Raw genomic sequence first — 26777 nt, forward strand, 5'->3', positions numbered from 1 at the left:
AGATCGGATGATTCAGTAGTGATAGGGATGGGTAGTTCGGAGAACCGGGAGCAACAATCCCTGTCCCCCCACCCATGCTCGCCCAATCGCCCGGTCCCCGCTTGCCTACTTGGCAGTTTCCTGCTTCTTTCAGTCTTGCTTGCTATTCCAGCCGAGCTTCGGCTGCTGCAGTCAATTGCATCAGCTAGCAACTGAATTTGCCTGCCTGCAATCCATCACATCGGTGAGCAACTCAATCTGCCTGCCTTTTTCCTTGAATTGAGGAAGTAAGGGGGTGGGAGCTTTAAAAATATAGTTAACTGAGTTTTTTTTAAAGGAGTTTTATTTTATTTTTTAGACATAGCAATTTAAAGTTAAGGAAGTTTTAAATTTATCTGCTTTTATCTAAAAATATAAATAAAATAAAATAATAAAATAAAATATTTGTGCAGCTTTCTGAGATTTGGTGTGTTTCTGTAGTGTTTCACTCTAACTACACAAACACACAAAATCTCACAAAGCTGTAAGTGGCATTTTGTGTGTGTGTGAGAGTCATTTTGTGTTGTGTTGTGTGTGTGTGTAAAGTGTGAAAGTTGGTTTTTGGGCTTTTTGTGACTGTGTAAGGTTCCTGCTTGCTGCAGGGGCCACTTTGGGTGAGGTGCAGCTGCTTTTACGTTGTGTGTGAGTCAGTTGTGTTTTGTTTTGTGTGTGTGCAAAGTGTAAAAGTTGGTTTTTGGTACCTCTTACTGTTTTGTGTACTTTTATTATTTTTATTATTTATTATTATTGACCATGCCCACCCAGTCACCTGACCACCAAGCCACACCCACCAATTAAGCCACGCCCACAGAACCGGTAGGGAACATTTTTAGATTTCACCCCTGGGTGTATGTATATATCTCAGAATCAGTTAATGAAGAATTGGGCTGAAGCCAGTAAGTCCAGACATGACTGCTCTGGCAACAAGAGCTAGATACCAAGATCTGGCTGTACAATGTAGAAAACATTGTCTGCAACCTCACCTGGTCGTAACCTTTTAAGTTAATTTGCTACTTTAAGGTATGTTGAAGAATTCTGTATTAGGGAAAGAAAGATTTCATTGCCAGCCCTTTGTAAAAGCAGAGTCTACCATTTGATCCTTCACTTCAGCAGGAGAGCATCTCAAACTATCCTTAGATCCAAGTATCGAGAAGAAATAACTCAGATTTAAGTCAATCAGAATGCCTCTATAAGGTTCTCTATAAGGAATTTCACAAATGAAATTCAACAGTGAAAAAAGTAAGGTTCTACATTTAGGCCAAAAAAACAAAACGCACCAGTACCGTATATGTGGTACCTTGCTCAATAGCAGTACCTGTGAGAGGGATCTTGGAGTCCTAGTGGATAACCATTTAGATATGAGCCAGCAGTGTGCAGCAGCTGTTAAAAAAGCCAACACAGTTCTGGGCTGCATAAACAGAGGGATAGAATCAAGACCACGTGAAATGTTAGTACCACTTTATAATGCCTTGGTAAGGCCACACTTGGAATATTGCATCCAGTTTTGGTCGCCACGATGTAAAAAAGATGTTGAGACTCTAGAAAGAGTGCAGAGAAGAGCAACAAAGATGATTAGGGGACTGGAGGATAAAACATATGAAGAACGGTTGCAGGAACTGGGTATGTCTAGTTTAACAAAAAGAAGGACTAGGGGAGACATGATAGCTGTGTTCCAATATCTCAGGGTTGCCACAAAGAAGAGGGAGTCGGGCTGTTCTCCAAAGCACCTGAGGGTAGAACAAGAAGCAATGGGTGGAAACTGATCAAAGAAAGAAGCAACTTAGAACTAAGGAGAAATTTCCTGACAGTTAGAACAATTAATAAGTGGAACGACTTGCCTTCAGAAGTTGTGAATGCTCCAACACTGGAAATTTTTAAGAAAATGTTGGATAACCATCTGACTGAGATGGTGTAGGGTTTCCTGCCTGGGCAGGGGGTTGGACTAGAAGGCCTCCAAGGTCCCTTCCAACTCTGATGTTATGTTATGTTATGTTATGTTATGTTATGTTATGTTATGTTATGTTATGTTATGTTATGTTATGTTATGTTATGTTATGTGTAAACATGATAAGACTACCTGTCTGATTTGGGGGAAATTTCTGACTGAAGCTTTGATCTTCTTCTTACTGGCAGGATTAAAAATTTTAAAAAACACAAATAATAAAGGAAAAATAAAGTTTGCTTGTATTTGACTGAGGGTTAGAACATGCTGGATTCTTAAAAAGAGGCAAGCAGATTTAAAGAGGTGACTAGTTTTTCAAATGTTTACCATCGGCTTTTGCTCAGTAAGTCCGCCCAATGTCTGCCATGAGGGATGGATTATATACATTTACAAAATATTAATAGGGCCTATATACTGATCCTGATTATTAACCCATAGGCCTGAGCGCTAAAGTTGATGCTCAGAATACAATATCAAGCATGGGTCAAATTAACTGTTATTAATACCTGGACGTATTTATGACCGCTTTACGCTGAGTGTAGGAGAGACTGGGTATGCATTTACACATGTACGAGAAAAGGGAAAAAAGACTAAGAAAACCTCTCTAAAATGCCCTTAATTATTCCACGGAGTGAAAACCCAGAAAATATGCCTCCCTGCTAGAGCAGCAAAAGCTGATTAGATTACCCCTAATTAAAATGCTACATTTTGATTAGCTCCCTGCCAATTCGAGCTTCCAATAACGTTGGAGGGTAAACGAGTTCCATTAAAAATATTTTCAAATATTTCACATTTTTGGGCTCCAGCTGTGCTTACAGGGGGAAGGAATAACATCTGATGTGGGGTTTAAATCCATTTATCACATTATTTCCGATGATAGCTGCTTTCTCCCCATCCCCCTTTGACATTTTAATTAAACCACAGCCACTGCCATAAAACGATATAGCTCTGAGCCGAACTCCAGCTAAGAACCCATATTTCATGAGCAGGAATCAGCGCAATGCAGAAACATATGGTTTGGAAACCGAACTGAACAGAAACATTGTAAGGGAAGGCAGGCAGAAATTAAAAATGTGAAAACCAGACAATTAGAGCGATTAAGCAAAGCTCTGTGGCATTTAAATGTGGCAGACTCGATGTGTGCCTCATTCACAACTCCTGAGCATTTCAACAGATTGTTTATTAATTAGAAAAAATATTTGATTAATGGGACAAATAACATGCACTCTGGATGTCCCAAAGGACATTTCCCCCCAAAAGACAACTGGACTTTCTTGGCTTTTTTTCTCTGAAAATGTTTTGCTTCTCATCCAAGATGAGAGAATCACTACACAAGCTTCTTGAATGAGAAGGGAAACATTTTCAAAGAATAAAAACCCAAGAAAGTCCAGTTGCCTTTTGAAAAAAGCACCTTTGGGACAATCATGGATGGTTGAGAATGACCCTAGACATGTGCTCTGGACAAAAATCAACCCCATTCCCCACTCCTGACATGGATCCTTTTACACACACAAAAAATACGATTAACAGAATCATGCAAATCTGAAAGAATTTCTCCCCTTTCTTCTTACTTATTTGGAAAATGAAGGTGGGTCCCTTCTGAAATGCTTCCCACACACCATCCTTGGTCCATGGCTGGCTGGGGAATTCTGGGAGCTGAAGTCCATACATCCTAAAGTGGTCAAGTTGAGAAGTGGTTCTAGGGTGAGCTAAGCAAATCTCTTTAGGCTGAAAACCAAGTCAGCCCTTTCTACAGCAAGCTATCCTACAAGAATAGAGTGAGGTTGAGCAGCATTGGAAACATCACGGGGAGTGGGGTACAGGGGGCTGGGGCCCCTTTACAATTATTTCTCTAGAACTAAAGTCATCTAGTCCTAAAGACATCACCGGTCCATTCTATGAGAGTCATGGGCGATCTCTAAATATCATAAACAAATACATCCAAACATATCAGACTGTATTTATATGTATAATTATGTCATTCGTCTCCAAAATTTTAGTGCTAATGTGCTGAAGAGACCACAGAGATCTCTGGGGTAGTGGTTAAAGGCACCAAGCTAGAAACCAGGAGTTGTAGTTCTGCTTTTAAAGCATGATGCTATCTAGGTGACCTTGAGTCAGTCAAAGGAGGAGGAGGAGGAGGAGGAGGAGGAGGAGGAGGAGGAGGAGGAGGAGGAGGAGGAGGAGGAGGAGGAGGAGGAGGAGGAGGAGAAGAAGAAGAAGAAGAAGAAGAAGAAGAAGAAGAAGAAGAAGAAGAAGAAGAAGAAGAAGAAGAAGAAGAAGAAGAAGAAGAAGAAGAAGAAGAAGAAGAAGAAGAAGAAATAGTCCAGGTAACTCCCCAGAGTCACGCCAAAACAAGAAAGATAAGGAGGATCTATGAAACAGAAATACTGTGTCTGAGGCTGAAAGAATTACAACGTTGTGTTCCTAACTGGTTGGGTATGGTCTAATGAAATTCAGGTTGGTGTATGTAAGCCAAGTTGCATCTCAAGGAACAGTTACTACTCTTATGGGCCAACTTAACTTTTTTTCCCAGTGTGATTTATTGTCAAAACTGAGAACTCCAGCTTAGTATAAAGCAAAATACAGGAAAAGGAAAGGGGGAGGGTGGGGGGAACTCCACTGCAGCAGTTTTCTTAAGGCTGGAAACTTAAAATGGTGCCGTGTCTTTATCCCACTACCTGATTTTTACTATAATTAAAGCCTTAAATTGAAAAAGAAAACATATATAACAAGTGAGGTCATTCAACTGGGGGGAAAAAAAGATTTGCAAGCGAAGGAGACACTTTTGGGTTACACCCTCAGCTCCTTGAGAGACCACCCAAGGAAAAGGAGGGGGGAACCTTCTTGCCATTTTATCTTCAAAGAAATTCCTTGGATAAATAAATAGTGTGAAAAACGGAGGAACGTGCAGGGTATCCCCCCCCCACTTATCTTACAAACTGTATTTACTTGGATCAAAAAGATGAGCTAAGAAAACACAATTCCTAGATCTCAGCACTATCAGGTAGGAATTAAGATAAAAACACCAAACAATTTTCCCCTAAGCTCAGAAGCTCATTTATTTAGATGACCTTAGTTGCACACCAGGGCTGTTGAGTAGAGGTTACAGAAACAATCCAGATTCCACTTGGGACAGATCTATTATAAGTCCATTCTCTCTAAGTTTCAGGTGAAAATTAGATTGTTTTAATAACTTAAAAGATTGTTTTAAAAACAGGGTGGTGTGTGTGTGTGTCCCACCTTGACAACTTTAAGACTTGTGGACTTCCACACCTAGCTGGGCTGGCTGAGAGTGGAAGTCCACAGGTCTTATATTTGCCAGAATTGGGCTCCATATTTCCAAACTATGAAAAAAAAATGAATGTAATAAACAGTTTTCTTTAATATTAAACCATCCCAGTGCAATTTCTCCAATATTACACACTTCTTCATAGCATTTTAATGCTTTTTCATTCATATGTGGGGGTTTTTAAATTCATGTATTGAGCTACTAGGTCTATTATAAAATTCAGAAAGGTGGACAAAGATTAATTGATAGATTAATTTAGGGATTATAAATTAGCTAGATTCACTTGAAATGAAGAGCAGATATTTAGTTGGCCTTCTAATCTTTTCTCGGTGCATCAGGATGGATAACTCTCTGTCCATAGTGCACATATCTACACTTAACTTACATATCTTTAAAAAATTGCAAATACTTTCAATATCACTTCAATCTTGTTTCAAGAAGCAACGGATGGAAACTAATCAAGGAGAGAAGCAACCTAGAACTAAGGAGAAGTTTCTTGGCAGTGAGAACAATTAATCAGTGGAATGCCTTGAAGTTGTAGTTGCTCCATCACTGGAGGTTTTAAAGAAGAGATTGGGCAATCATTAGTATAGGTTCTCCTGCTTGAGCAGGGGGCTGGACTAGAAGACCTCCAAGGTCCCTTCCCACTCTGGTATTCTGTTATTCGCTTTGACTCCTCGAGGTCTACTCCCTAATGTCGAAAATGGGAATCGGTTCATTTTGAAACCATTCCCTGCCCTTTGATTACCCATGCTAATGCAACCGGACAGTTTTGGCTTTCTACCTCATATGAACATTTGTATTCGTGTCTCCAACTTTCTTTCTCATTGCTCTTCCGGAATGTCCTGCGGCTTAACTCAAGCTCTGCAGCTTTCATAATTTTCCTAGCAACAATTTCCAATGCAATGAGGCTTCGCAAGTGCTCATTATCAGGAAAGATTAAACTCACGACCCCTGGAAATTCCTCATTTCTGCCTCTTTGATGAAGGAAGCTGCACCTGACCTATGTCCTCAGCTAAGTAGCTGATCTGGTCCAGGAAGGTCCCAAAAGTGCTTGAAAAACAGACTGGGGGTAAGAATACATGAACTCCAATATTCTGGAGTACTTTTATAGACTTTATTTTTGCAGCACTTTTCATTATCAGGAACGCAAAAAAAAGGTAGAGATTCTAGAAAGAGTGCAGAGAAGAGCAACTAAGATGATGAGGGGACTGGAGGCTAAAATGTTGCAGGAACTGGGCATGGCTGGTCTAGCGAAGAGAAGGACCAAGGGAGACAGGATTGCAGTCTTCCAATATCTCAGGGGCTTCCACAAAGAAGAGGGAGTCAAGCTATTCTCCAAAGCACCTGAGGGTAGAACAAGAAGCAATGGCTGGAAACTAGTCAAGGAGAGAAGCAACTTAGAACTAAGTAGACATTTCCTGATAGTTAGAAGAATTAATCAGTGGAACAACTTGCCTCCAGAAGTTGTGGGTAGAGGGCTGGACTAGAAGACCTCTGTGGTCCCTTCCAGTCTTATGATTCTATGTTCTATGGAATCATTATCCTTTAAAATCTGAAGGATATTTCATTAGCAACTATGGGGTATCAGCAAATGAAGAAGCCATTTCCTGGACTGGAACTGTAATCTACAGTTAAATGTTTCAGCAACCGCTTTGTGTTTAAAAAAATCCCACAACACTCCTCCTCCTTCCCTTTCCCTCTTTCTCCCCGCTCCTCCTCCCACCATGCTCCCGACTTAGAAATGAAAGTTAAAGCATCTGTGTTGCAGAAAATGCACTTTGCCATAGTTAAACAATTTGACCACTGAGCTTCCATTGTGAAGAGAAACTGAAGGTTTATTCTTAAATACAAACACTCCTTTGAAGAGGGGAAGCCTTAACGGTTTTTCAGCCAGCAAACCTTCCTATTTTCAGTTTTCTTAAAAAAAGAAAAAGGTATAGTTTACTCCAAAGCTGGATCCCAACCAATTCAAACTGGTCCATGTAACGATAGGAAAAAGCTGGTTTTCTGTGTTAAAAATATTGTTACTTCCTGGAAGTAACGGGGCCTTTAGTAGACTGGAAAACTGGATCTTGAGAAGGAAAGAAAGGTGGATGTAACGAAGAGAAAGAGCAAAGGACTTTTGAATGGCAGAAACTCGTTATACAGGTAGTCCTAGACCACAATGGGGACTAGCCACTTGGTCACTGAGGGAGGAGTGAAACTGCAATTGTGCTTATGATCTGACTTCACCTTTTTTTTCCTTTACAGAGGTTGTTAGTGGGAGAATAGGTAGCAAATGGACTTTTTTCAACACTGCTGTAACTACAAATAGTTGCTAAACGGGGCAGTCGCTAAACGAGGACTACTTGTACATTTTTAGGTGGCTTGTGAATCACATTTGAGACAGTTAGTTTTATTATTTTATGAGTGATTACCCCCAACTGGTGAATTGATGCACTAGACCATAAACTCTCATTTACCGACTAGAAAAATCAAGTTGGCACAATGTGCTAATAAACCACACTATACCACGGCAATTTCCTTCACCTCTCATTACATTTAAAAAAAAAAAACTTGATTAACCACTTTTGAAAATCTTAGGGGAGCTCTACCCAGGACAGCGAAGAGTTCCAGGAGCAAAGCTGGCTGTTTTGGGTCCATCAAAGAATTTCCTAAAATAAATTGTGAACACCAAATTCTTAGCAATGCTTATATTCCTAAAATATAACACTGTCTGCTCCCAACTCCCCCAAAAAAACCATGGTTCAAATCAACCAAAATCCAGGAAAATAGAATTAACAATCGATGTTTTGTTCTCGGCCTAGCGAGAAGGTAAGGGGCAGTTTTTCAACCTACGAGACGACAAAGGAAGACCCTTTCTATGGACATCAGCTTTTCATAGCCTTCTCCCATCCCTTCTAATCCTGAAGGAAAAAAATGAAGGGGCCATTTTGTTTTTTTTATTCCCCAGTCCCGTTTTCTGGCCTTGAAAGCCACGATTTGCATGGGAAAGCCCGTCTCTGACTGGCTGTCGGAAATCCTGACTTCTCGGAAATGTTTGAAGATATGATTTGTGGGACACACCACCTGAATGCCAACGCAGGGCCAACAATGCTCTGGGACTGAAAGACGGCAAGGCAGACGGGCAGAGGAGGGGGAGCTGCAAAGCCCGTCTTGTGGTAGGAGGCGGTGGGCCGATTGTCTGCCTTGCTAAGTGTGTGTGGGAAAACAAACATGGCTTAATTATTCTGAGATTAGCATGCGCCTCCGATGAATTTGTTAGCAGCTGCGGCCCTTCCTTGAGACGTCTCCACGGTAAAGGACGGGTCCTTTTCACCAATTATGGCAGCAGAGGGACGAGGCAGGGCCCATTGAGTGGGCTTCGTCTCGGCTTCAAGCAGTCGAGGTCAAGGAGTTTCCCCGTCTGCTCCAAATGAAAAGCCGGCTTCGGGGATTCTTGTGATGGGACAGGAGATCTCAGGAGTCTGGGATCCTAGCTTGGAAACCAAAGGAGACGACGTCTTTTCTTCGCGAGGCAGACTCTCCCATTCAAAGAGTTTTGACTGGGATTGTTCATGTTGAAAAGTAACTAATTATCCGAACGCCTTTAATTAGCAGAAGGGATCATTTGAAGTTTTCATTAGCCAGGATGAGTTGTAGCTAAGCAGGCTTGTTGTCTAGATGATGTGTGGGAACTTTGTGGCGCCGTAGATCCAGGCAGGGAGATCTTGGGTGGAACAAAATGTTTTGTCTCGGTGGAGCAGGTGTCCTGTAGCTTCGCTGTCCTGAGAAGAATGAATGTGTTTTTTAGAGACATGGCAAACACGGCACGCTTCAAGCTTGCTTTGTTTCCTTGGTGGACCCATGGCTTGGTGAAGAGCTCGTGCTTTCTGTGCACACAACACTCAGTTCATTCCCGTATTGCCAGATGAAAGGGGCAGTGAGCAGACAACAACCTGACATTGACAAGAGTGGCTGTCAAACCCAACTATCCACAGAAGAGAATATTTGTAGCTCACGGATGAACTGCGGACTCCTTAACGCTCTCTGAACTTGGTGGTTTTCTTGCAGATGTTTCATTACCCAATGAGGGGACATCTTCAGTGCTGGGAGGGAGTGGAGTTTGTAGAGAGGAAGAGGAGGAGAATTATGGGATCCTTGGTGCTTTCTGAGCTTGGCAGTTTTTTTGCAGATGTTTCACAACCCAATTAGGTAACTGGCTGTGATGATGATGTTACCTAGTTTGATAATGAAATGTCTACAAAAAAAAAACCCACCAAGCTCAGAGAACAGCAAGGAGTCCGATAACCCAACTAAATGGGAAACTTGATACAGGATTGATTGGCTGATTGATTGACTAGGTGTGTCCCAAGTTGGTGCTGATTCTGTAACTACATTGCTAGGTTTTCTCTATGACGATATCTCTCTTAACCTGGTCCTTCAGGTCTTCCAGAGGTGCCCCATTACTACTGCAACAGAGTCCATCCATCATGCATCTGGTTGTCCTCTTCTTCCCTTTCCTTCCACTTATTCCAGTATCAGACCCTTCTCCAGAGACATCACGTGTCCAAAGTAGAATAATTTGAGCCTGGTCATTGCTGCCTCAAGTGACAACTCTGGGTTGATGTGTTCAGTTGAGTCCCCTTCTGTGCAAATATGCACGTTGTAGCATTGCAACCCTGGACAAATCCTTGAGAATAATTTACCGGGGTTAGGATTATATTGGTCTGTTGGAGTGGAGAGCTGCTTGGTTGCCTTTTTTGCTTCGTTTTTGGAAGTGCTGATGCTTGAAAAAGAAAGAAATGAAGGTGGGTCCATCTCCTTGAAAAGGCATTTGACCTTTCCATGCCTCATCCAGGAGAGAAAGTCTCTTTGGAATGACTTTTCATCATTTGTAATCCAACCGCTAGAACTTCAAAGCAATATTGTTTTAAAGGTGCAGTTCTTTGCATTAAAACAAGGCGTGGGGAAGGAAAAGAAAAAACCACAATTAATATTTTGAAGAAATGTTTAGATCTTCTCCTTACATCTCAGCCAGGAGGGAATTGCTCTTTGAGAAAGCTTAAAACATTTGTTAGACCCAAGAGTGTTACCACAATATTATTATTATTTTAAAAGTTACAAGGGTTTGTGAAGAAAGAAAGAAAATTAAACGTATTTGAAGACGTGTTTCTTTTTCTCTTTGACATCCCAGCCAGGATGGGAGGCCGCTTTGAAAGGCCTCTGTGATCTGCTTCAGTGAGAATGACACAACCTGGTGATGTGTCTTTCTCAGGGGCATTTCAGCTTAGAAACATGGCCTTCTCTCAGCCTCCTCTCAGAGGAGGAGAAAGATGAAGATGGGGAGGAGGAGAAGGGAAGGAAGGAAAGAAGAAGGGAAGGAAGAGAAGGAGAAAGAGAGGAAAAAGGACAGGAAGGATGAGTACAGTAGAAGGAGAAGGGAAAGGAAGAAACAGAAGAGCTGAAGGTGGAGGAGGAGGAGGAGGAGGAGGAGGAAGAGGAAGAGGAAGAGGAGAAGGGGAAGAAAGAGAGGAAGGAGAAAGAGAAGAGGAAGACGGAAGAGAAAGAGGGGGAGATGGTGAAAGAGGAGGAGAAAGAGGAGGAGAAGAAGGAGAGGGAGAAGGAAAGGAAGGAAAGAAGAAGGAAAGGAAGAAAGAGAAAGAGGACGAGAAGGAGAAGGAGAAGGAGAAGCTAATACATCTATTTCTTCTGGGCAGGTTCAATTGCATATTTGAATTATTCTCTCTTTCCAAACAATCTTGTTCTTTCTGCTCTATGGCCAAGGAATGCTTGTTGACCTTCTCCTTTTCCTGACCCAATCCCTGTCTTAAAAAATGTATGCCAAATCCTTGCTCGTCTAGACTCTCTCCTATGTAAAACTCTATAAATGCTTTACATCCATGCTGTGAATGGGACATTATTTTAATGTTTGCACATGTTCTCCATTTCTCCTCCTTTGGCACCGGAAGCCAAACACTGCATGCATTGCCTACAAGCCAAACTTCACATAAGGTATCTATTCTCAAAAATGGACAATCCAAGGAAATGGTCCCACAGCAACATGACGAAAATTAAATATTCCACCCAAGAGTTTTTGTTCCTTGATCCAAGATAGTTTCGCTTTCCACTTAAAAGGTCCATATTGAACCACAAGAAGAGGAATTTGGTTTCCCTCCATGCCCACAACCAAAACCTACCAGTACCCCCCAAAAAATCTGAAAAAGCACCTTCTTCAGATGTATCCCACACCTCTACCTCAGTCAGATTCCTTCACTGAAGTCAGAGAAGTTGGGTTAATATTTGAAAGAGCCCTGATGTTTCCAACTTGGCTAACTCTATTACAAAGAGATTTCCTACAGGTCTCACACAGATGTGGTGGAAAACAAGGCAGATCCGTAAGAGAGGACCACAAAGCATTGAGTCCTTTGGATGCTTCAACTGTAAATAATCAAGGTGTCCTTGAGAGGGGAGATTAAAAAGAAAAGGGGGGTTATGGAGCAAAGGAAGTTGAAAGTTTTCTGCTGAGGGAAATGCAAGACATGTGAGGGAAAAGTCTTGGTAGAACTTGAGGAGAATCTATATACAGGGTGATGGAGGAAAGTCAAGCTAGAAGGAGATCTCCGACATCTTTGCTTGGGACTTGGAAACTTGTCAGAATGATTTCCCAGGCTAAACTAATCTTTCTCTTAGGAGCTTTTCCAGGCAACTCTTGCAAAAGGTGGGTCATTTCTTCATCCACCTTCTTGAGGTGAAGCCATTGGTCCATCCACCTTGAAGCCATTGGTCCATCCACCTTCAAGCCATTGGTCCATCCACCTTCTTGAGGTGAAACCATTTGTCTCCAAGCTGGCTGGAGACCTCTGGGAGTTGAAGTCCATATATCTTAAAATGACCAAGGTTGAGAAACATAAGTTTGGGGAAACAGTGCATCTCTATGCATTTCTATTTTCTAGGTAGGTTTTTCTGTATAAAAACACAAAACAGCCTCCAGGTTTATTTGTTAATTTATTTTGGTGTGTAGCTTCCCCAAAGATACACTCTATGTGTGTATGTTTGTGTGTGTTGAATGGCCTCTAGGCAGAATCCGCGCATTATTATTACTATGCACTACCACAGACTTTGTTTTAATAATTGTGCATTTTTTGACTGACATGTTTTTCACTGCCAGCCGTTATCCGGCCTGTGACTGGCCTTTTAACCATAAAGATCTTAAGGATGAGACTAGTTTCTGCAAAAAAAGTCACATTGGGTGGAAAAAACCCTATGCAACATTTGTTTTAATACTCTTCAGACCTGTACTTTGAAAGACTCCAAGATAATTTTGGTTTCGTACAGCACTGTGTGTTCTTCTGAAACACAATTAGAGGTAATTCAGACTTCATTTATGGTGGAAATAGTAACTGTGACTTCGCAATCTTGTGGTGTTTGCTAAAATGTTTAGAGGTGACTGGTCAAACCAGGATGATTTTGAAAAGAATCTCTCCTCCAAATCACATAAAAACAGGCAGTTTCCCCTGCAATTCCCAGTATTTTTTTTTAGCTTTTGGTTATTTACTAACTTTTCTACTACAGTAATTTGTTGCTCTTTAGTTCTCATTAGTTAAGTTGATGAAACGAATCCTTTTGAAGAGGGGCCATTAATTGCTGTGTGTTTTTCTAATTACCTTTTTGTTCATTTTGTACTGTATCCGTTATTGTCGCCATAAATTATTGGGCAAATCTGCCAGTGATGTTAACATGATGTTCTCCTGGCTCTTCTCAAATCCTTGTCTATGAGGTGAAAATCAGTCAGATATAGAAAACGTAGCGATTTTGAGCTTTTTTATAGGGGGTTTTTTGTTTTGTTTCAGAGACAGTACTGCACGTGTGCATTATTGCAAATTTTAAGCAGGACAAGATGCAACGGGTGGAAACTAAACAAGGAGAGAAGCAACCTACAACTAAGGAGAAATTCCCTGATAGTAAGAGCAATTAATCAGTGGAACAATTTGCCTCCAGAAGTTGTGGGTGCTCCATCACAGGAGGTTTTTAAGAAGAGATTGGACAACCATTGGTCTGAAATGGTACAGGATCTTCTGCTTGAGCAGGGGGTTGGAGTAGAAGACCTCCAAGGTCGCTTTCAACCATCTCTGTTATTCTGGATAGTTCGCAGATCTTGGAGGTGGATTTTGCAGAACCTCTGATAGAAAGCTTAGGATTTGCCTACCTTCAAATCTGAATTTCTTTCTTTCTTTCTTTCTTTCTTTCTTTCTTTCTTTCTTTCTTTCTTTCTCTCTCTCTCTCTCTTTCTTTTCACAGCCCATCTCTTACAACGAAGGCCAGGTAAGGCCATGGGAAAAGCATCGCTCCCTGAGAAATTGGAATTTGCAGTCATTCATGTGCATGTTTTTAAGCTCATCTTGGCCTGATGCTAAAAGAACTGAACTACACCGAAATCTCCTCAGGCTAGAAAAAGGGGATTTCCTTCTTGACCAGCCCAAAATTAAGAAACCCTCTACCTACTCCTCCCCCACACCCTCTCTGTGGCTTTCAAACACAGCTTTGCCATCTCACTTTGTTCTACCGTTCTAAGGATTTGTTAGCAGGATCAACTTTTTTACACACTGATTTTTCCCCAGGGAGCCTTTTTGTATTTTCTTATTGTTTTACTGCGCCCTGAGGTTTGCAGGATATCCCCCTTGGCTTTTTAGGAGGAAGGAGGACAGAAAATACTTGCCATAGATAAGAGGACCTCTTAGGACCTGTGGCCTTCATGGAGCAAAAGAGTTCCCCCCTTCTCTGATATCACAAAGGATTCAGTGCTTAAAACTACCCTTGGAAAAAAAAGCAAAGAGCAAGTTTTCCCTCCAGGAATCTCACCTGTTCAAGTATTTATGCAAAGCTCCAATGTAGACTAAACTAAGCTAGAGGAAAAAAGGAGAGGACTGAAACTCCCCTCTAGACTACAAAGAACAAAAGGGCATTGTTTGGGGGAAATCGCTCGTGTGGTCTTCTCTTCTTTGCCATCTCTAGTTTCTATTATTCTACAACCTTGCCAACTTGCTCATATCCTTCCCAAGGCTGGCACCGAAGAAGGAGACGAAGATGGCCCAGCCAAATCTTTCCCATTCCTAAGCCTAACCAAAACCAGAACTTCGGTTGGATCCCATCCTCGCCTTGCGTATGCTTCCAATTTATACCACAGAGGAGTCTGTAAAACCTGCCGCTGAGCCAAATTGAAGGAAAAGGCTGTCCAGCGGCGATTGTGACTATAAGCTGGATGATCTTGGACAACAGCCTTCTCTTCCAGCTGTTTTTTCCCATCCTACCAAATGCCGGGGAGACATGGCTTTTCTGAGGCCCACAATCCCAAACATTGACTTGGGTGTGTTGTTCAGCGGTTCTGAAAGGGGGAAGGGTTGGGGAAGAATGTTTCCTGGGGTCTGGCATTCTGTGGGAGGCTAGTTGAAAAGTAAAAAAAGTAAAAAGCAGAAACATCACCCTGCCAACAAAGGTGCGTATAGTCAAGGCTATGATTTTCCCAGTTGCAATGTATGGCTGTAAAAGTTGGACCATAAGGAAGGCTGAGCGCCAAAGAATTGAGGCCTTTGAACTCTGGTGCTGGAGAAGACTCCTGCAAGTCCCTTGGACTGCAAGGTGAACAAACAAGTCAGTCCTAGAGGAGATCAACCCTGACTGCTCTTTAGAAGGCCAGATCCTGAAGAGGAAACTCAAATATTTTGGCCACCTAATGAGAAGGAAGGACTCACTGGAGAAGCGCCTAATGCTGGGAACAATTGAGGGCAAAAGAAGAAGGGGAGGACAGAGAATGAGGTGTCTGGATGGAGTCACTGAAGCAGTTGGTGGGAGCTTAAATGGACTCAGAGGACGGTAGAGGGCAGGAAGGCCTGGAGGAACGTTGTCCATGGGGTTGCGATGGGTCGGACACAACTTCACGACTAACAACAGCAAGTTGAAAAGTGGGATTTCTCTGCAAGGCAATATAATAATACAGAATACTGAAGAACAGAGTTGGAAGGGACTTTGGAGGTCTTCTAGTCCAACCTCCTGCTTGAGCAGGAGATCTTATATCATTCCAGACCCATCATTGTCCAATCTCTTCTTATGTGATATATTCTGTTCCATCATGGTGTCCCAGTTGAGTTTGGTTCAAGGCTGCAATTATGCATGTTGGTTTGAGTCATTTGCTGATTCTCACCCTGAGGTCTTGACCACCAAATTCTCCAGAACAAGGGCAAACTGACTCTAGAGGGCAGATCTCCAAGAAATGGTATAAAAAATAAACCAACAAAAAATATTTGTATTTTCTATTGATTTTTCCACACGGCCATTCCTGTTCCACATTATTGGATGACCTCTCTACCTACCTAATGGCCGTTTCACTGCTCTTAATGCATAGAAATATTAACTGTTCTTTCCAGTGGATACGAAAAGTCAACACGTTATGCCTTTAATGGAATATAAAGTTTCCTTTTGCAATCGCACAAACTACTGCCTTTTTCTGCACCAATTGTGGGTGCCTCTGGCTGAGGTGGAATTATAACCGGGCATAGATATCGCAGCACTGCAAATTCAATAATACTTACAAGTTGCCCTTTATGCTAGAATCTGAGTTTATTGGGCCACACGGGAGGTCAAGTTTCAAAGCAGGTTGAAATATGTATGTATGTATGTATGTATGTATGTATGTATGTATGTATGTATGTATATCTGAGCACTGTTTGTTCAATAGCATTACCTACCCAACCACAAAGAAGTATTCATTCAGAGGAAAACATCCATTGAAATGTTTTCAAATTAAAAGAAAGGACGCTATTCCCTTATGAAACGGGCAGTCTTTTCGGGAACACACAGCCTGTTTGAATAAGAGACAAAACATTTATTTCTTGCCATTGATGGTAGACAGGTAGTTTCCAATTTATGATCACAATTGAGATTAGAATCCCTGTTGCTAAACTGTTAAGTGAACTGCACCCAATTTTAGGACTGTTTCTGACTTGGTAGAAGCTTGTATCTACGGTCCAACCTCCCTTAGATCGTAAAAGGTGATGGATCATGGATTTTGGTTTCTTTTTTCCATTTATTCAATAATTTGATGAGGGCCCTAAGGAAAGCTTAGGGTGAGGCCTGCTGGTCTCAGACAAATTGGCCATCAACAGTCACATAGGGATAAATGACATCTACATACCACTCAAAAGAGTCAACCAAAATGCCAAAAAGGAAACAAAAAGATCAAAACACCTTCCTTCCAGCATCCAGCAATCAACACCCAGATAAGCAGAGATTACCACCAAGATTGACACAAGACCAACAATCAAGAAGTCAACAACACTCCAATCAAGGAACTACCGACTCAGACAAACAACACAACAGTAAACAGAAGCCTAGTCAAGGAATCACCCAGATCACATCCACTAACACTAACAAGAAAAGTCATGTGTATATAAACAGGGAGCAAACCCTACTCTTTTCTAGCACTGATGATGTTCCCTGGTTGGGTCATGAAACGTCTGCAAGAAAACCACCAAGCTCAGAGAGTACCAAGGATCCCATCCTCCTCCTCCTCCTCCTCCTCCTCCTCCTCCTCCTCCTCCTGCTGAAACCCTATTCCATTCTAGCACTGATGATGTTCCCTAGTTGGGTAATGTAACATCTGCAAGAAAACCACCAAGCTCAGAGAGCACGAAGGACCCCATAATTCAACCCTGAGCTATAAATATTCTCTCCTGTTGGTACATATGTTCTTTCCCTAGAAGACTAGGTTGGGCCTTTATCACACACCACATCACATCACCAGGGCCCTCTGGTGGCTCAGCGGACTAAGTCTGTCTGTTATTAACACAGCTGCTTGCAATTACTGCAGGTTCTAGTCCCACCAGGCCCAAGGTTGACTCAGCCTTCCATCCTTTATAAGGTAGGTAAAATGAGGACCCAGATTATTCGGGGCAATAAGTTGACTTTGTATATAATATACAAATGGATGAAGACTATTGCTAACACAATGTAAGCCGCCCTGAGTCTTCGGAGAAGGGCAGGATATAAATGCAAATTTAAAAAAAAAATCAGTGATGGAGGTGGACTTTCTTCCCATTCCGTGAAGGTCCTTATTTGTAAAAATTAAATTAAAAGGTCTGCTGGCCAGAAGATCCATTTTGCACTGCTTTAGAAAAGACACATCAAAATGTATCTTTTGAATGAAATATTGGGGGCCATAATGACACCTATGGACCTTTGGCTCACCCAAGAGAGAAAACCACAGTCCTTTTTCTCGTGGTCACAATCAGTGGTGGAATCGGGATAATTGTGGGGTGAGGATCAATGCTGATCAGGGATACAGAATGAGAATGGGATTTCTAAAGGGGTGAGCAGACTTCTCCCTTGGAGAAATTTCTTTTAAGAGGCACAGAAAAGTCTACAACACGGCATTAGTGTGAGTTTGGCGCCACCATGTGGTTCAGCATCAAAGCATCTGCACAATTTTGTATAATTATGCAGAATACACTCCTCCTCCTTGTTTTTCTAATACAAAAAAAAAAAAGTCCATTTTAGCATGCCTCATCAGTGGATGAATTAACCTAAATTAAGTCTAGGTCAATGGTTTTCTTATTTTTTACTCATTATTTCTTACTTCTCTTCGGCCCTCAGCTTCTTCAGCAACTTTAAATCAACGCTGCTCACATGGTCCTTGGTGACATAAATGGGACTATGACAAATCACCCAGCAGATGTCACTGAAGGCCTGTTAAAGTCACTGGTGGATCATACATCTTCTCAATAATTTCCAGAGTCCACCAAAGCCCAAAATATAAGTTCCTTCTTTGTAAACTCTGTGAATTGGACCCCAGGGAAATCAAATTGCAAATGAAAGATATTTATGCCTAAATAAAGAGATTCGGCACGTCTGCCAAGTCACTGTCCCTCGGTAGTCCCTTATATCCATGTTTCTCAACCTCGGCTGCTGGAAGATGGGTGGACTTCAACTCCCAGAATCCTCTGGTGGCTGGGGAATTCTGGGAGTTGAAGTCCACCCTTCTTCCAGCTGCTGAGGTTAAGAAAGACTGCCTGATATCATTCTGCACCGTCTCGTTTTTTTTCATCCCGTAACATATCCCTTCAATAATAGAAATATAAGAAATTACAATGCAGTAGAATAGAATAGAATAGAATAGAATAGAATAGAATAGAATAGAATTTTTTATTGGCCAAGTGTGATTGGACACACAAGGAATTTGTCTTGGTGCATATGCTCTCAGTGTACATAAAAGAAAAGATACGTTCACCAAGGTACAACATTTACAACATAGGTCAACTTTCTGTCCAGATCTTCTCCTTGTCTACCCCTCAACCAAAAATGCCATAAATCTGAAAACTAATCAATGGTTTATGGAGCTTCTCAATTATCCAGGTCATGGTTGAAGAAGTGAACCCTTCCTTTTTTTAAGGGAAACAAAAACCCAACAAAGTCCAGTTGCCTTTTGGAAAAGCACCTTTGGGACACCCATCTATGGTCTTAGGAATGAAATCCCGCTTAAACAAGCAATACAGCATGCAGCCACAATAGAACCAGAATCACCAAGGACAAAGCGAGGGGAGAAACTCAAGTCAAGTGTTCATCGGTCCATTCTACTTTTCGCTTAAGACAACAAGCTTAAAAACATGTCTTACCGAACAGTTGCAGGATAAAATCATGGAAGAAGAAAGCAATTGTAGATACTCCACTTCTGGTTTCACCACACTAAGTTGGAAGAGTGCTTAATATCTCCTTGAATCACACACAACTCAGTCTATACGCACAATGCCCCCATCTCAATCTTAAAAGGAATCCACACCTGGACATTAAAAGCTTTCTGAAAGCCAATATGGTGACTGTGTAAATAGACTTGAAAGAGAAGCCACAGCTATGGCGATTATGTAATATCTACTTATCTGAATGTAAGAATCAGGTTTGCTTTCAAGAGCCTCCTTCTCTTCCCACAAGGTGTGGGGCCGCAAACTACAAAGGTCTTTTAAAAGCATGGCAATGATTGCGTGAAGAGATTACACACTCTTTACAAAGTTGGAAGTCAAGGATATCAGCCAAAATGACATTCTTGGAAATTCAGGACTAAGAAAAGGAAACACATGAAGGAGAATATTTGTAGCTTAGAGTTGACATGAGGGATCCTTGGTGCTCTCTGAGCTTGGCTGCTTTCTTGCAGACATTTTATTACCCATGAATGACATGGCTTAGGACCGGGCTACCTATGGGACCGTATACTGCCGGCCTCTATCTCCCAGCGTCCGGTGCGTTCCCACAGAGAGGGACTCCTCAGGGTGCCGTCAGCCAAACAGTGTCGACTGGCGGCCCCCAGGGGGAGGGCCTTCTCAGTGGGGGCTCCGACCCTTTGGAACGAACTTCCCCTCAGGCTTCGACAACTACCTGACCTTGGGACCTTTCGCCGTGAACTTAAAACCTATTTATTTCATATGGCTGGCCTGGCCTGATTTTAATTTTAATTTTAAATTTTAATTGAATTTTGATGGGTTTTAAATTTCTGTTATTTTATGGGGTGTAATGTCATTTTAAATTTTCTGGCAAATTTGAATCAGATTTTTAAGGGTTGTTTTAATTATTGTGTATGTTTGTTTGTATTTTATTTGCCTGTTCACCGCCCTGAGTCCTTCGGGAGAAGGGCAGTATACAAATTAAAATATTATTATTATTATTATTATTATTATTATTATTATTATTATTATTATTATTATTATTATTATTATTATTATTATTACCCAACTAGGTAACATCATCAGGGCTAATAGGGAGTTTGCTCCCTGTTTATAGTCAAGTGTTGATGGGACTGGTCTTAGAGGTTGTTAGTTGGGCTGTTTACTGTTAGCTTGTTGGGCAGTGCCTTGATTGGGATATTGTTTACTTCCTGATTGTTGATCAGCTGTTACCTAGTTTGGGTAATGAAACGCCTGCAAGAAAACAAGCAAGCTCAGAGAGTAGCAAGGACCCTTCAAGGAAATATATATATTTACATAGCAAGGAGTTTGGGATTTGCTACCAACAGTTCTATGGCAGCCAAAGGGACAGAACATATTCATGGGGAATCATGATATAAAGCAGGCATCTCCAACCTTGGCAACTTTAAGACTTCTGGACTTCAACTCCCAGAATTCCTCAGCCAGCTTTGCTGTTGGAGGCCCCTGATATAAAGGACTGAATATGTATGATTGTTGGCCACTTCCTTCCATCATGGATGGCAGAAATCAACTGGGAAAAGGGAGCTGCGGACTTTGGCCTATCATAATGAGCTTCCAAAATATACCCAGTTGGATCCAGAAGGCTCGACTTAATGGGTCAAGAGCCTGAGATTGACTCAGGATTGCCTTGGGCTCAAAAGGTTTGAAGCCTATGTGTTATTCAGCAGTGTTATCTGCAGAGAGGAGGCCAAAATCGCTGTTCCTCCAGAGCTCTGAGTTATATAAACGAACATGGGAAGAACATCTGTGAACGAGAGAGTTAAAAGGGTGTGTGATCATTTTACGCACACTACATGTTTCCTCGGTTTTACACTACAATCGCTCCGTGTGTATTCTGACATGAATCCTACGGGGTGTTACTCATTGCGAGTAAATGATTATAGACACATTTTTTCCCCTTGTTTGTATCTTCTCTTCCAGCGAGTACAGCCCGCATTGTGAAGTTGGCCTGTGGGCATTACATGGGCTCAGCTTGGATCAAAACATCAACCGTCTCCTGGCCTTCAGCCTTATATCAAAAGATGCCTCCATAAATAATCTGAACCCCAGCCATATCTTCCATCTAGAAAGATAACTCCAACTATGCTTTCAATCACTAAAAATAACTTCCAAGAACATGCCTGATCCTCTCCAGATGTGGGCAAGAAGAGAAACCTAGACTTACAGAAAAGGATTGTGTTTATCTATATACATATATATATATATAAAGAAGTCCAAAGAAATACACAGAAAATATTTACATTCCTGGTGGTTTTCTCTCGTTTTTGGGCTAATGTGAAGCTGTAGGAATCACATGGAAGAGGAAACTTCCAACTTTGAGGTCGATGTTCTTCTTACCTTGCATTGCCCCGACACGCAGATGGAGGTTCCATTTTGATCGCATGGTGTCCCGTCGATAACTTTCTCCGCCTGTCTCACGTAGAAGCGGTAGCCGACAGCTCGGCAGTTGAGTTCACATTTCTGAGTGCCCTTCACTAAAAAAAAGGCAGAAAGGGTCAGAGTAGGACAAGATGCAAACATCAATATTTCCCCAAATCTTCTTAACGTGGTTTAATTGTGGCAGCCCCATCAGCAGCAGAATGAAGTGAGGGCACCAGGAAGCAAATATATATATATATTTTAGGAGGAAATGCCTAGGAACAGGATTTATGCAAGGATTCAGTTGGGATGTCGGATCAAATGAAGTTCAATCAGCTCCCCAAATGGAATTAACTCTTTGCATTGGAACATCAACCATGCCAGTCAAAGTGGATGTATTTAAATTGAAAAGGATTTCAATTTAGAGCTACGGTGGCACAGTGGTTAGGATGCAGTATTGCAGGCTGACTCTGCTGACTGCCAGCAGTTCGATCCTGACTCAGCCTTCCATCCTTCCGAAGCTGGTAAAATGAGGACCCAGATTGCTGGGACAATCTATAAACCACTTAGAGAGAGGTGTATAGTACTGTGAAGCGGTATATAACTCTTAGGGCTATTGCTATTTCCAAGGTAGGCCTGCTGATAATGCTGGGTGGGAAAAACAAACCAGGTTTCTCTCCTGCCCCATAATCTATTTTGGCAACTCTGGAAACAAGGAGTCATCGTCCTTTGTTTCTGGGTATCCTATATCCAATGACTAAAATACTTCAGATTGTTGGATTATTATCTCTCTGTTGACTTGCCACTGGTCACATTGGTTGGAATTCATGGGAACTGAGCTTCAAGTGCATCTGGAGGACTCCAAATTGTCCTATCTATCCTTGACCCTTCAGGATTAAGCTGATCTCATAAAATGCTCTCTTGAATGTTTCTTGAAACAAACCATGAACATGTTGGCAAGTTGCCTGGCTGGTCCCACACTCCCACAGTTCTCTCTCTCCTCCAGTTCTCCCAAATGTGTGGGCCGTCTTCCTTTCTCCTCCTCCTCCCCAACGTCCACAAGCAGTGGTGACATCTCTCTTTAAGCTTTAGAAACAGCTGGATGGGTTCTGGAGCAAAGCAGTGGAAACGCCAGTTCTCTTTGCCAGAGATCTTGTAGTGGAAGAAGGAAAGAAGAAGGGATGATGGGAGCACTGTTGGTTGGTTGTTGTTTTTTTAATTGCTAATGACAGAGAAATGGAAGGGGGCTGACGAAGCTGAGGGAGCTGAACTATATCTGTGGCATCTTTATCAAGTACAATAGATGGAAAGTAATCAACCTAGAACTAAGGAGAAATTTCCTGACAGTGAGAACAATTAATCAGTGGAACCGCTTGCCTCCAGAAGTTGTGAATGCTCCAGCTCTGGAGGTTTTTAAGAAGAGATTGGATAACCATTTGTCTGAAGTGGTGTAGGGTTTCCTGTCTAAGCAGGGGGTTGGACTAGAAGGCCTCCAAGGTCCCTTCTATTATTCTGTTATTCTATTCTATTCTATTCTATTCTATTCTATTCTATTCTATTCTATTCTATTCTATTCTATTCTATTCCATCCCATCCCATCCCATCCCATCCCATCCCATCCCATTCCATAACCCATCCCATTCCATTTTAGTATGGGGTGTAAAATAGAAAGTAAACCATCTGAGCCACATGCAAAGCAAGTGGAACTCTTGCTGATGTCAAGATTTCCAACTTCACTCACATATTTTCTACTAGGTTAATTTTTTCCCCCTCCAAATCAGAACCGGGCATGAGATCTCTCTGCTTTGGGCTAAGGTGGCATGAAGTATCGGCTCAGAACGTTGGAGAAAGAGGAAGAAATAGAGTGATCTGATCTTCTTTAGAAGCAACACAGCTTCTGCTTGGCCAGATTTCTTCATGGGCTGATATCGTGGCCAGGATTTGAATGAGGAAAGGCATGCCTCCAAGAGATTAAACTGTTTTGCAATCCCATACTACCAATTTAAAATCTATTACTACTAACAATATAAAACACCTAACAGTTGTTTAAAAGATATGGAAATCTGATTTTGCTCGGTTTTTTTTCCTTTCCCAAATTCGGGTCCGTAACCTTCTGTCCTTGCATTCATGTGTTAGATTTCTGTCCACACATATGCTTCTCCTTTCTAATATGCAAGTTTTCTGTTTCATAATCAATTTCTTTGCAAGATATAACGTTTAATGTAGGAGATTCCTTGGAAAGCCCATAGGACGTTCATCCCAAAACCTATCATCATATTCAAGGCGGTTTTGATTTCTCCCAAATGTAGTTTTGAGATATCTTGAGACGGATTTTAGCATGTGCAATGAAGAAGATGCTTGTTCTCACTACACTAAATTCACTTTTGGCAGCTGATCCTACTTCTCTTGGACAGAAACCCAGGCAGGATTAATTTTACAACCTTTGAAGCAACCATGAGAAATGAGTGTTATCTGTTCCTAAACTCCATCCTGATGCTCCCAATTTAATGGGGCAATTCTAATTTTAAAAGCATATTCTTCCATATCTGTTTACAATCTCTTCAAGGACAGTTTATCCTGAAACTTCCAGTTCAACATGACAACCAATTGCCCCCAGGACCTTCTCCCTCACATCAAGAGGGTTTGGACCATGTTTCATCATGGAATAAAGGAATCCTAACAAAACAAAAGACATTGCTCAAGCTACTCATATGAAGAACCGTTGCAGGAACTGGGTATGTCTAGTTTAATGAAAAGAAGGATTAGGGTGACATGATAGTAATGTTCCAATATTTGAGGGGCTGCCACAAAGAAGAGAGGGTCAATTTATTCTCCAAAGCATCAGAAGGCAGGACAAGAAGCAAAGAATGGAAACTAATCAAGGAGAGAAGCAGGCTAGAACTAAGGAGAAATTTCTGACAGTGAGAATAATTAATCAATGGAATGGCTTTGTCTTCTGAAGTTATGAATGCTCCAACACTTGAAGTTTTCAAGAAGAGATTGGACAACCATTTGTCTGAAGGGGTATAAGGTCTCGTTTGAGTAGGGAGGGGGTGGGACTAGAAGACCTTAAATGTCCCTTCCGACCATGATATTCTGTTATACTTCATATCAATCTTGGTGATCAATATCACAGCCAGATCAATGTTCCTGGGTCCAGTGTTCAAGATGATTAAAGAATTAGAGGTGACTGAATTGGGGGATAGAATGGTTTCTCAAGCGAATAGTATAAGATTCTGCAAGTCTGTCTCTTGACTTAATAGCAGATCTTCTTTTGAAGAAACCTATTAAGACTTTGCAAACCCTCGTAGATCCCATCCCTGAAACTGGCAACTTCAAGAGAGAGAATGTAGTCAGAAAAAGGATGGAAGGTTATCCAAGAGACATCCAACCTAGAATTAAGGAGAAACTTCCTATCAGTGAGAACAATTAATCAGTGGAACAACTTGCCTCCAGAAGTTGTGGTTTCTCCAACACTGGAGGCTTTTAAGAAAAGACTGGACAACCATTTGTCTGGAATGGTGTAGGACAGGGGTGTCCAAACTTGGTCCCTTTAAGACTTTTGGACTTCAACTCCCAGAGTTCCTCAGCCAGCTTTGCTGGCTGAGGGACTCTGGGAGTTGAAGTCCAAAAGTCTTAAAGGGACCAAGTTTGGACACCCCTGGTGTAGGATCTCCTGCTTGAGCAGGGGGTTCGACTAGAAGACCTCCAAGTTTTTTTTCCCCAACTCTGTTATTCTGTATACTGCAACCCTAATCCTTGATATAAAAACGTGTGGAAAAATACCTTCAAAAAATCACAGGTTAAACTACCCTTTAAGAGCCTCATCCTCTTCCTTAGGAAATTTCTGAGCCAAGAAATTCTCATATTTCTTGTCTCCAATCTGTTGAATACTGAATCATGTTTCATAAATCACTGATCCTTTCTAATCTCTTTGGCTTAATTTATCTGCCATGCTTACTCTAGTTTCTCCTCGGGTCACATAAATCTTCATTGAGTTTGGGAAAGTCTTCCTGAATTTGTTCAGGCTTTGACATCTGTCTACCCTTAACCCATCACTCATTCCAAATACATACCACAGAAAAAAGCACCAAAAAAAATGATTGTTAAGAGTTTATGGGAATGAGCCAGTAACATACCATTTGTTTACTGCTTTTAAGAGCATTCCATGAATAAAGTAGACATTAAATAGATGCTTTAACCGAACATGTAACTAAAATTACTTATTTCAGTCCGAGGAATTGTCCGGGCTTTGCCCTGCTTTTAATATCATGGAATTTTAGATATTTTGTCCTTATTAGGCCGGCTTTGCTGAAAGAATCTCAGTAAAGGTCCCTCTTCTTAATTTGTACCTCTGACAAATTTTCCTCCTTTTAGGGCTGTACTTAAATTATTTTCAACCCTTGCAAGAAAGTCACTGATAAATTGCAATCTTGGGCAATCTAGAACAGGGGTCTCCAACCTTGGTCCCTTTAAGACTTGTGGACTTCAATTCCCAGAGTTCCTCAGCCAGCTTTGCTGGCTGACAGACTCTGGGAGTTGAAGTCCACAAGTCTTAAAGGGACCAAGGTGGTTGGAGATCCCTGATCTAGAATAAAACCTTCTGGATTTAATCAGACTTCCTTCTGAGGAGACATATAAGAATCTCATTGTTTGTGGGATTCAGTGGAAACGCTATCATCAGGGCACAGAATGGCTTGGTTAGAAGGAAGGTCAGATCAGCATATCTTTGCTTTCTCTAAATATTATAGTTTTTTTTTAATCCTCTCATTGTCAAAGTACCTTAACTTGGCAGTATTCTCTCTTCAATTATTGTGTAGAGACTGAAAAATCAGATATGGTGCCTTGAATAGTTTAAAAATCAGCTGATTACGTTCTATCAAGTTGATGCTGATTGTTAGCAACCACAGGCATCTTCCTCCATGATGATCTATTCCTAATCTGGTCCTTCAAGTCTTCTAATGGTACCACCCATCCCCACTAAGTCCATCCACATTCCTGCTGCCCATCCTCTTCTCTTTATTTCCATAAGAGTTGGATCTTTATATTGATTGATCGATCGATTATGTCAGGGGTCTCCAACCTTGGCAACTTTAAGACTTGTGGACTTCAACTCCCAGAATTCCTCAGCCAGCTTAGCTTAGCTGGCTGAGGAATTCTGGGAGTTGAAGTCCACAAGTCTTAAAGTTACCAAGGTTGGAGACCCCTGGATTATGTCTCATTCAGTTGATGCTGAATGATGTGATCAACCAGGTTTTAACTGCTGTGACATTGTTTTAACTGTTGGTTGTACACCATCCAGAGTCACATTCAGTGAGACAGGTGGTCATCTAAATTTATCAAATAAATAAATAATGTTCTCCAGAGGAATCTATCCCCAATTCCTTCAGGTCTTCCAACTGTAAATCCACCCCTTGCTGTTGGTTGTTCTCTTCTT

The 26777-nt window shown here is 41.5% G+C and overlaps 1 protein-coding gene across 1 annotated transcript in view; it reads right to left on the bottom strand.

The window, feature by feature from the left end:
- THSD4 (thrombospondin type 1 domain containing 4) overlaps positions 1-26777 on the bottom strand; it is a 181260-nt gene that overhangs the window by 93597 nt on the left and 60886 nt on the right. The window contains exon 7 of the mRNA XM_058156480.1: positions 21320-21456. Coding sequence (XP_058012463.1) covers positions 21320-21456 — 137 coding nt within the window. The remainder of the gene's footprint in view (positions 1-21319; positions 21457-26777) is intronic.

The sequence above is a fragment of the Ahaetulla prasina genome, chromosome 13 (genome assembly GCF_028640845.1).
Source record: "Ahaetulla prasina isolate Xishuangbanna chromosome 13, ASM2864084v1, whole genome shotgun sequence".
Taxonomy (NCBI): Eukaryota; Metazoa; Chordata; class Lepidosauria; order Squamata; family Colubridae; genus Ahaetulla; species Ahaetulla prasina.